The following is an 11,763-nucleotide window of genomic DNA, read 5'->3' as shown; positions in this document are numbered from 1 at the left end:
AATACATTCAGTAACTTTTTTTAGTTATTTGTTTCTGCACAATTGTTTTACAAATATTTACAGGAAACTTTAAAAAAAAATCTGTAAATCAAACTTTCAATATTCACACTGACATTTTAAAAAAAGGTTTTTTTTTTTTAAAAGCTACAATCAGGAATCACTGAACTGCTTTATTTTGTTTGTTATTTTGGAGAATCAATTCAGCAACGTCCAATTGAGGCTTCAGGGGATATTATCATAAATACTTAATTTGCAATGCCTTTAGTGAAGATGAAAAGCAGGCAGATTCTGTACAATGGTTTTACAAATACTGTACATACTTCACAAAAATAAAAAAAAATCAAGTGTACAGGAGCTCAGAGCAAAATTAATTATTCAGGTAAGACACTAAATTTGATCCTTAAAATTACAATTGCAAGCCGTTTCTCCTTTTAAAGTAGACAATTATTGCACATTCTGAATGGATAAAACATGGCTGAGAAGGACTCGATTAAAAACATTAAATAGTCAGGTGTAGAGTATTTACATTTTAAAATTTTGGGAATTAGGCCTGTCACAGTCCACAATATTTCAGCTGACCATTAAATGGCAAAGAAATTTAACATTTTACTCCCCACAGTGCCCTAAATATTCAACAACCCCACGGCAGACGTTCTGAGGTTTTCACATGAAGTGGATTGATACATTTGTTTTGACAGAGGAAAAATGTTAAAAGGTTATTTTTATCATCAACACACCGAGAAAAACAATTCTCATCCACTCACAACCCACTTTGTTCACATCTCAGTGACTGAAATATGAAGACGTTTCACATTAGACTGTAAAATAAATGCTGACAGCTGAAATGAAGGATCAGTAACTAAAGCATTAATCACGACAGGCCTAAATCTCGGTTGTCATTGACATAATATTGATATTTTCTGGAAGTAATGCTTTGCACCCTGGTCTCACCACACATCGAACCAAGTGTTTTATCGATTTCCTCACTGCTTTGGCAGGAAATTTAAAGAAATAAAAAAGGTATAAAAACAACAAACACACAGAAATAAAACCCTGAGGATGAGCTTTGTCCAAATCTTCTGTAAATCCACATCAATGCAGTTACTGACTTTGTTTCCAAGCTTAACTACACATCATGGGGTTTTTCTTCCTAAGACAGTTCCTTCTGAGTTTATCTCCCAAACTCACTGTAATTACGTCCGTTTCCAGATTTTAGAAGAGCTGTAAATGCTCTGGTTCTGAAGTCTCAGTGAGAGCTGGATTTCTCAGCACTGCTCGGTGGTGTTGGTGGGAAGATGCCGTTTACAGGAATAGTGCTTTTCTGCTGAGCTTCATGCTGTCAACAAAAAGGCAAGTAAAATTAACACCTGGTTTTGCAAGAGAATCAGATACAGAGAGGATTATATAAATGGCACAATTTTTCTTTCATTCTTTTGACAAAATATAGAGCGAGAGAGAGGGAGAGATGTGAGGTGTGTGAAATCGACTCCTGTTCTTTTCAAACTACAATTAACACAACAAATCTGTACATCTCAACACCCTTGGAGGAGAATAGTGAGACTGTCAATCCCAGCTAGCAGGTGCCTGTGCTTGCACAAAATAATACATATATTTTTACACCATATATTAAACTCACCAGCATGGAGAGGTAGTCAACGTGAGTCTGAATGTTGTGTCTGTCGTCAGAGGAAACTTTCACAAACTCTTTTAACTTGGCGCGCTCGTAGCTTGCCATGGTCTCAACGAAGGGAGCCATCCAGTTCACACAGCCCTCCACCATCTCCCACGATAAACCTGATATAAAACAAACAATAAATAAATAATCGATCAATAAGAACAGGTCAGGTCTCTTAAGCTCATTCTCACACTTTTAGTTCTGAGATAAAAAATTAACACCCTGAACACAAGGGTAGATACTCCAGCATTAGATGTATCCCTAGCTGCCATTTTTGTAGTACTATAAGAGGTCTGGCTGGGGCTGGGGCAAGGCTGTCTGCTAGGCCAACCCCAGCCACTGGAGGGAGACTCTATTCCTAACACTATTCCTTTGATTTGAGGCAATTAGCTCCACCTAAGCCATTTATATTAAAGACACACACTTTTGTGGTATAAATAATGATATCTTCAAATTCTTTTGTCTCCTTTCCCCTCATTTTGGGCTGTTCAGTTTTCCCTTCTTTTCGTATCACTCTTCCTGGCACCCTTTTACTTTCAGAGGGGTTGATATATTTTTGGCTTGGTTCTCTGCACCAAAGTTCTATTCTGCAAAACTATGGTAGCTCACCAGGTTTACACTAGTTTCCCAAATCCACCCCTGGGTGAGCTGCCACATTTACAAGTCTACAGTCTTTTAGACGCATCTCTAACTGCTCCATCGGCATTCTACAGTGATTAGAAGTGTTAACTGCCCCATCTATAGACATTTGTGTGCACCCCTAACTGCCTTGTCTGGATTTATTATTGCCCCATTATTGCAATTTCTAGTCTTTTACTACTCTTTAACCACTAATGAAATCAATAAGTCGATACGTACCTGATACTTTCTGTACTATGTCAAAAGAAATGAAGTGACAGAAGGCTGCTGCAGCCAGGACCCCGTATTTAAAATCCAGTGAGTTGATATCGAGGATGCACAAATCTAAAAGCTGAGAGAAAAACAAAGCTTCTGTAAATAAAACTGTGGAAAAAGCCTTTTTAGAGTGATGTTTACACACTATAGGAACACACACACACATATATATATTGCTAGTATACAATCGCTCACCTAACACAAGAGGAACACACTCTTGCTGAAAAGTATTAACCAAGAGTGTGTTCCTCTTCAGTGCAGTAACAGTCTCTGCTCTTCTGGGGAGGGTTTACATTAGATGTTGGGACAATGTGGTGGGGATTTTATAGTCACAACACTTCAACTCTCCCTAAGGTTTATTAGATGTAGAGCTTCAAGATTTTCTTCACACGGATGGGGACTTTTTACACTCTGGCCATGGCGGTTTTAGGCTGCTGCTCCACAACCTCCAGGTCACGTTATATAAAATGTGCTTTTCTATAGATATTAAATCCCGGGCACCTTTAAGTTAAGTCATTAAAAGTTGTCTACAAACTATTCGACATCTGGTGTATATTGTTTTCACAGGGGAAAGGCCATACCTGTGTGATCTGTATGTAAGTTTCTTGAGAAAACTGAGGCACCAGTAGATTAGTGAAGTCATAAACTGAAGCCATCTGAATGTAGAGCTTCATCCACGAGACGACTGTTTCAGGGACAAGGTCCCAGTTTAATGCCTGTAAAGATGAGCCAGTGGTGAATAAAATGAGACGGTTGCTCCAAACATTACATTCAGTATTTATTTGCTAATAATAATAGTGTTAAATATAGTTTTACATTCTACTAAATCCAGTGTACGAATATAAAAACGATCCACCATTTAATCAGAGTTAAAGTAATACAGCTACTTCTGCTTTTCTAATGAGTTAATCAACATACGCATGTGTATATCTACATGCGTTATATAAACTGTACTATATCTACAACAGTGAATACCTGCAAACAAAAGAAACCCAAAACAAAAACATAGCATACATACTTTTAACATAATGAGCTCCATTTGTAGGATCTCCTCTTCTAGACAAGCGCCATCCGTGACATAAGCCAACTCCATGATCTTGGGTGGATAGATTTCCTGAAGGGAAAAAAAAACAGGACATTTGGACCACATCCTGCTTCTTCAAACAAGAAAATAACATTAACAGCATTACAGTATCTTCAGTTCTGTTTTATTTTGTGCCACTTATGGCTGTAATTGCACAAACGATGTGTTCACTATTACAGACGTTGCGCATCGTCGCTGTCACAGAACATCCATCTCAAAATTAGCAGATTTACAGGAGACAAGGTAGTTGTAAAAAAACAAAAAAAAAAAAAAACACCTTTCTATTTTTGGAGCATTTCTATTGGTCGATTCGTCATGAAATGTTCACACAGTGTGAAGGACAGCGGCTGGCTTTGACTGATGTATTAAACGAAACACCCCCCCACACACATAGATACATATTTTTGATTGGACAGCGTCAATTATGTAGTAATAATTAATTACTGCACTTCGGCAAAAAAAATCAGAAAGTAACCCAAGTAACTTCTCTTAAAACACCAGACTATGGACTTTCACGCTACTTCCACAGCTGCCTACGCAGGCCGCAATACAGCGCAGTGGGAATTGTCACACTCAAATTTAAATAAACAGAGCCCTAAAACTGAGGTAGCACAGACGTCATCTAAACCTGCCTTTACCTCAATTTTTGAGGCGATAAAAAGTGCTGTAATGCCGATTAGCTGCAGTCGCTCCTTCTCCATATTTTCTTGGGTGAGCATGAACCTGTCGAAGAAATCCTGCGCCAAATAGAACGTCTGTCTGTGAAGAAAGTAGGCCTCACACACCTAGAGAAAATAATAATAAAGTTTATTACATGGCTAAAACATCTTCCTGGAAGATATTTTAACGGTAACCCAATCAGTGAAAAGTAACGACCCTTATTTAGATATTTAACCTGTTGTATACCATGGCATATATTCAACCAACACTCTTTATAACCTAAAAACCATTTAGTTATTGTGTCCTTATAAGATAATAAGCCTGGGATTATAAAGTAGTAAATCGAAAGCAGTATAAAATAAGCAGAGTCAATTAATAATACAGCAGTTAACTCTGCACCTGTTATTCTTTACTCATTAGAATTATATTTTAAAGTTCACAATTAAATAACAAGCTGCTAACCATTGTGTTTAAGCCAAATGTTGTTATTATAAACCCCTGTGCCGCCTTAAATAATACCCATTTAACATGTAAAGAATGAAACTATTTTGATAGAGATCTGTGTGTGTGTGTGTTACAATCAGATAACCGAGGAATGTATACCTCCATGAGCCAGTCGAGTAAAACCGCTCTCATTTTGGGCTGAAGTCGGGGGTGTCTTTCCAAACTGTTTTTGCTGTGTTTATACTTTGTCTCTTTACTCAGCATTTTCACCCAAACGTCCTCAGAACTTCCCCAGCTGATGAGAGGAGAAACAGAACAATAAAATAGAGACACCGAACAACACACAAATTAAACGTTTATCATTGCGCAAGTCAAGGATCTGAGCAACAACTGACTAATACAATCAGAGTTTCCTCTAAAGAGAGGGGAGTTGTATCAATATTTTTACAGCTTTGTCTTAAAATGTTTTTCTCAGCACACTGTGGGTATTTCCTGTGAGGTTTCTTTACAAATCCTGTGAACATTTGAATATCAATATGAATATCATGACATGAGTTTCCTAGATATTAAACCCTGAGGAAGTTGAGAAGCGAATGACAAGCTAAATCAAAACACAAACAGTGCCATGTTTGTGAGACCGATAACAAAGGTGTAACGACTATTCAATGTCAGACGACTGTAAATCACATCAGAGCAACAAGTTACTGTTTATTTAAATAGCAATCAATATCAAAGTCTATGTAACAGACCTGAGTTGAGGTAGCGGACAGAGTTGAGTTTGATGTAAAAAGGCAGGGCGGTCAAAAGCGTCCTGTAGCCCCTCCATGGGGGTCTCCGTCAGGACTTCAGCTTTACTGGTTCCCTCCTGGACTCTGAGGTTCTAAAATAGTGGAGACATATCAAAGATGATCAGAAACAGAAGCAAAACCAATGGCACTAAAGCTATATTCTGATTACGTGTACATAATGAATGAGAACTACTGCTTAAGGTCACCATGCTCAATGCCAAGTGCTGGCGAGAAGGATATAAAGCCCCCACCAGTAACGGTTTAATAAGAATGAGATCCAGAACTAAGCAACAAACCACAGTGTCTGAATTTATTAATGTTTTTGTGGCTGAACGCCATCAAATCCTCACCCAACGAATATATTTGTCCAGGACTGTGTTAAAGTTACCTGCGTTCCACCATTAAGCCTCTTTTGTGTCTTCTTCCTGCTGCATTGCTGTAAATATAAAACAAATCATTTATACCCCATTAATTCACTCTGATATAAGGCGTCAGAATTTAACTGGAGTCAGAAGCCTTTCCCAAGGAATCGTATTGGTATAGCATAATGTTCCTGTCCAAGAATGGGTTTTAGACCCAAATCTGCCACCCTACTTTACCACTATTTGAACGTAAGGGCATTAGAAATGTCCGTTCTGGGTCACAAACAGTGCTCCAACTTGTCCCAAAGCTATAGGACGGACCTCCATCTTTCTGGAGAATACAGTTTCACTGCTCCACAGGCCAGTGCTGGGGGCTTCATATTCTTCTAGCCCACACTTGGCACTAGGTATCCATTGTGCCACACCAACACAAACTAATGCAGGAAAGGCATCAACAAGAAATGTAAGGCATACAAACCTCTTTCTTTATCTTTGCTATCTTATCTCCGTGAGTGCTTCCATGTTCATGCTTAGCTTGAAGCCTTCCACTGCAAGAGAAAGTGAGTTGAACCGATCAAATATTTCCCTCTAACTTAGAAACAGAAATAAAACAAATGCATTGGAATCTTTTTCTCACCTTCTTCTGGTCATGGTCCTGTTGGTGCAGTGTATTTCAACTTAATGGAAGAAGCAGCACTTTCCTGGAAAAAGGGAAAATAGCTTGTAGTTAGCTGGATTTAATATTCACTTACACCCTGTCCTCAGTGTTCCTGCCTTGTGCCCAGTGACTGGGCTCTGGACCTAGCACAACCCCCATCATGTTTTCATAAGACGAGTGAATGAATGTACTTTTATATAAATAAACTTTCTTGTTGATTTTCTAAGAGTACAGTCAGTAAAAAAAATCCTCTAACGATATGTAATATACAATAAGTAATTGCAGCTTTTCTGTTCAATATTGTGATTTTGAATTAAATTGCACTAACTTTAATTAAACACAAAGGTCCATGTCTATGGTGCAGTGTCCAACTTCCTCTGACTGATCTAACCCTCTTAAATGTAAAAAAAATAAAAAAAAAAATAAACAAAAAAAAAAAATAAAAAAAAAGTAAAGTTTACATTCAACTGCAGCATTGGCAATTACATTTTAAAAATATAAACCAATTAATCATTTAGCTCTACAAAAATGCAGACTTTGCATAATTTAACAATTGCCTACTCTTGAGTTTGACATTGGAGAAAAATAAAATCACTATGTGAGGCTTGTATTCAAGTGGGAACACATTTTATAGTTTATTTTATTTGTATTTATTTGTTAATATCAGTAAATAAACAAAAATGGTGCACATCAACTTGCAGGAAATTGCTAACCATAACTATATTTAAGTTTGTTCCCTCTAGAGGAGGTCTGAAAGTCTTAGGACTTATAAAACCGTTTAAAAAGTGTAATTGGAGTAAAGGGTTTTAATATTTTGTTTTAGAAAGTAATGCACTGTAATGTTGTTAGCTCTAAAATGGCCGATGACAACAATAGCGGTGAGAACATACACTGCCATATTAACACACTTTTGGGCAATGTAGACGAATATTTTCAACGTATACCTGTAGTTTATGAATATATAAGAGTCTAGTGGCTTCTTTTGTGAAGTTTAAAAGAGGTTTCATTAAGTTTTATTGTAGTTTTTCTTGTAATTTCGGAAGCGAATACGCGCCAAAATGAACCCGGGCGATTTGCAAATCAGCAGCTGTTGTTTTTTCGCATAAACTAATTTTGAGCACACTTACATACACACAATGCATTATTTAGTGAGCAATAATGTTTAAATCCGCAATAAATAGTTGCGTATAGTTTATGCACAACAAAATAATACATCCACCACTTTATGATCTTATCTCGTTTGTTGCTTTTACTTAGTATTTCCCGGGTCCACCTTAAATACTGCAGGATATTTTTTTCTCAAATAATCCCCCAGCTTTCCTAATGCAGCTAGACTGTACACATGCAGTTAGCAGCACAAAATCGTCTTAAGAATAATAATACAGAAACTATTTTGAGACCATTTTGCAGTTTCCCCATTGAACTACCCTTAGCTCGAATACCTAAACGCAAAATATCACTTTAAAATCACAAAATAACAACCAACACAAACATATATAAAGTTTTAGCTCGTGTACAGTCCCAATACCATCGCTTCATGGCAATAAAACATATATAAATATAGATAAACACCAATAAACTTGCACAGAAAAACTTCCTACCTTTGGCGGAGTGCAGGAAAATGAATGAGTGGCGCCGGCGCCAAGTTCTTTATAGCCGGGAGAATCCGTACGTGTCTCAAATACGACTAAGATCACTACTCCCTGCACCCCTCTTAGTGCACTCGAATATAATAGTGGTTATAAACAAACAATTTTGAAAAGACGGGTTTAAGTTATCGGGATAAACGGAGCAATCCTGCTTTATGGAACAGGTCTGACGACTGTGTGTGTGTGTGTGTGTGTGTGTGTGTCTTACTAACCTTTTAATACTTAGTTATTAACAGTCAGTTTTCAGCACACAGCAACAACGATTGTCCACTTATTGTATTAACAGTCAGCATCGAAAGCAGACATACAAAAAAAAAAATACTGGGATTTTATCACTAAATTATTCAAAGTAAATATATTTTTCCTGTGTCTGAAAACATAATTCATACCTTTTATACATTAGTTTTTTTTTTCGACATAGTTTCAGTGACTATACATTTGCAACTCAGCCATCATATTTTTCATCATATCACTCCCAAACATACTGCTAACATTTTAAAACGTTCCCAGTGTATTTGTTGCACTGTTTGTGTACAAGAAACTGAGAAATGTGTCTAAACCTCAGAGCACTAGAGTAAGGGAGTAAGGGAGACATTTGTGATCGAGCCGCAGTTTGCACTGCGCATGCGCGTCCCGCTTTTTATATTTCCTCCTCAGCGCAGTTTTTAAGCGTTTTCTCGTGATAAGAAAAGGCGCATGAGCGCGTTATAACGCGTTATTAACACCACTGTTATAGTCCTTTTTCAGGTTAAAGGATAGCATTTTGTTAGATGATATTTGTTACAATGTACGTTTTAAACAAAACGGATCTTATTTTTTCAATAATTTAATTTTCCGGTTCGAACAATAATGATGATAATCGCGTACTGGATCGTAATCAACTCAGATTCTTTTCACTATTGTTGCAATAAAAGTGTAGTTTGTGCTGTTTATAACTTCCCCGCGCTGTCAGAACGGCTTTCCTTGGGTGGGCGGGTTTGCCAGCGCCTCCATCCAATAGGGAGGCGAGGAGCAGTGGCCACGTGCGTTTGGCTCAGAATGTAAACAAATGAGCGAGAGAGAAACACGTGGTTATAACACAAAGCTGTGTCAGCTATTTAAACAAATAATATACGCCTGAATATGTGACCCTTCAGCAGAAATTTGTCTAGTCACCTCTCGAAGTAGAAAATCTTAACTTTGGGCTTAAGATAGGAGCTTTACTCTGATAATAGCGCTTTATTAAACTCCTTCTCCTTATGGAAACCCATTTCCTCACGTCTTTTGACCTCTTCTCTGTTTCTGAGCGCACTTATTATTTACTCAAAATACTTACATAGGATATTGACTTTTTTGAAATATTGACATATTTAAAAAAAATAGAATAGTAATTTTCATGGTCACTTATTTATAAATCATTCATTCATTCATTGTCTGTAACCCTTATCCAGTTCAGGGCGGCGGTGGGTCAGAGCCTACCCGGAATCACTGGGCGCAAGACAGGAACACATCCTGGAGGGGGCGCCAGTCTTTCACAGGGCGACATACACTCACACATTCACATCTACAGACACTTTTGAGTCTCCAATCCACCTACCAACATGTGTTTATGGAGCATGAGAGGAAACAGGAGCACCCGGAGGAAACCCATGCACACCACACTGCTCACAAACAGTCACTCAGAGCGGGACTCGAACCCACAACCTCCAGGTCCCTGGAGCTGTGACAGAGACACTCCCTGCTGCGCCACTGTGCCACTCCCTTTATTAAACAATACATAAACAGAAAATATAATTAAAACAATTATTATTATAATGAATATTATTGTAGATATTTTAATTATAAATCTTTTACTGGTGGTTTCATGATGTTGCCAAGTGCTTGTTGTGATAATCCCTGTGGTTCGTTGAGCATTTCTAGCAAATATATATCATTGTGACATAAGAAGTTGCTATGCGGGAAACACAAACAATAAAGAGCTGTGAACTAGCACACATCAGACCAAACAACCTCGAACACACTGAATAAAATGACACTTTGAAAATACATCTTCTTTTTGACTTAAGGGTTGCATGAAATTAAATAATCAATATACAATTTTGAATGAGTAAATCTATTTCAGATTCTGTCTCTGGAGGTAGATGATGTCATTTCATGCAAACATTTCTGGATTTCTTGAAAACTGCGGGATGAATACACAGACGAATTAAGAAGAAAATGTAATGTGTAAAAATGGGATAACAACGTTGATTAGAAACACACACCAAGAAATACTAACTTACTCCCACAGAACATTAGGATGTAAAATAGCAAAATATTTCCACACTATCTAAAAAGAAATATATTTTATTCCACGTATTGATTAAATATCGCAAATTAGATTTAATTTCATTAAACATTAATTTGGGGTCCCAAAATAATAACATTTCCCCCAATGAATTATTATGGGGTAATAACTGTTTACTTTATTAAAATATACTGTTTCTCCGCAGTCTTACAGGTTTGACATATTAGTAAGTAACTCTCTGTCTGAGATGTTAAGCCAGTGCTGTTTTGAGTTCACAGTTGATTCACTGTCTGAGTTTATCACTGTCAACGTTTTCTCCACCTCCACCTTTGTTCTCTCTGAGGTGGCTGTGGGTGGATGAATGAAAGGTTTCGTCCTCCCTCTCAGATGATGATTTAAGGGGGTGAATCTTTTTTTTTTTTTTTTTTTAAACAACACCCACATTTATTTCCCGTATTTAGTCACATTCCTTTTGATCTTAAAGGTGCAGTCCATCATTTCTGCCACTAACATGTAGCAAACAATATTCAGAAATTGGTTATTCATTGTATTATATTCTGCATAGTGCAACTTTATTTGCTTTGTGGTTCCTGAATGAATAAGTTTATGCTTCATAGAGTGGGTCCCCCACATGGGGGCAGTCATGTAAAGCATGATATAACAGGTTTAGTACAGAATCAGTGGCACATCCAGGACAATAGATGTCAGTAGAACTTGTTTAATTCTCCTCACTTTCTTGAAAGTAGTATTCATCTGTAGAGCCGGCTGACCACGCGCTCTGACCCCAGCACCCTATCAGGTCTCCTGCCCTAGAGGACGTCTGCAAAATGTTGAGCTGTCTACAGCAACCTCTAGAGTTCATCAGGGATACTGTAACAGCACAAATAAAGCTTAACATGAAGAGAGGTGTTTCACGAAGCTGGATTTTTCATAGCAGCGGGTTAAATTCATCCCAGGGTGAGGATATTTTAGGAGGAATGTTCCTCACCTTGACTTATCTGGTTAACCGGGCAATCCTGCTTTTTTAGAGACCAGCCGGGCATTAGAAATGTTATAATAATAATAATAATAATAATAATAATTAATTATAATTAATAATTAATAAAATATTATTATTATTATTATTATTATTATTATTATTATTATTATTATTATTATTGTGCTGTTTACTGTATTTTTCAATTATTAATACAGTCTACCTCAGGAATACACAGCACCAGTCAAAAGTTTAAGAACACCCTCTATATTCCTTTGCTATGAATCTTTTATCGATTTATTTTTAA

General features: G+C 37.2%; 1 protein-coding gene across 1 annotated transcript; it reads right to left on the bottom strand.

Moving 5' to 3' along the window:
- Positions 1–24: 24 nt before the first annotated feature.
- LOC136699544 (G1/S-specific cyclin-E2-like) lies at positions 25–8,177 on the bottom strand. The gene is made up of 12 exons (XM_066674333.1): positions 8,167–8,177; positions 6,545–6,608; positions 6,386–6,455; positions 5,934–5,981; positions 5,507–5,637; positions 4,917–5,052; positions 4,292–4,438; positions 3,588–3,683; positions 3,151–3,285; positions 2,534–2,645; positions 1,637–1,794; positions 25–1,336 (listed from the first exon to the last, which is right to left on the bottom strand). The coding sequence occupies exons 2-12, from the start codon at positions 6,556–6,558 to the stop codon at positions 1,247–1,249; spliced, it is 1,137 nt and encodes a 378-aa protein (XP_066530430.1). The 5' UTR covers positions 6,559–6,608; positions 8,167–8,177; the 3' UTR covers positions 25–1,246.
- Between the last annotated feature and the right edge of the window lie 3,586 nt (positions 8,178–11,763).

Source organism: Hoplias malabaricus, chromosome 6 (genome assembly GCF_029633855.1).
Source record: "Hoplias malabaricus isolate fHopMal1 chromosome 6, fHopMal1.hap1, whole genome shotgun sequence".
In the NCBI taxonomy this organism is placed as follows: domain Eukaryota; kingdom Metazoa; phylum Chordata; class Actinopteri; order Characiformes; family Erythrinidae; genus Hoplias; species Hoplias malabaricus.
This window is presented reverse-complemented; position numbering and strand designations above follow the sequence as displayed.

Coding starts and splice junctions, on each gene's coding strand:
- LOC136699544 (XM_066674333.1), bottom strand. Junction 5,638..5,933: donor GGCTTAATGGTGGAACGCAG/GTAACTTTAACA, acceptor CCACTATTTTAG/AACCTCAGAGTCCAGGAGGG. Junction 5,053..5,506: donor TGTCCGCTACCTCAACTCAG/GTCTGTTACATA, acceptor TCCTCTCATCAG/CTGGGGAAGTTCTGAGGACG.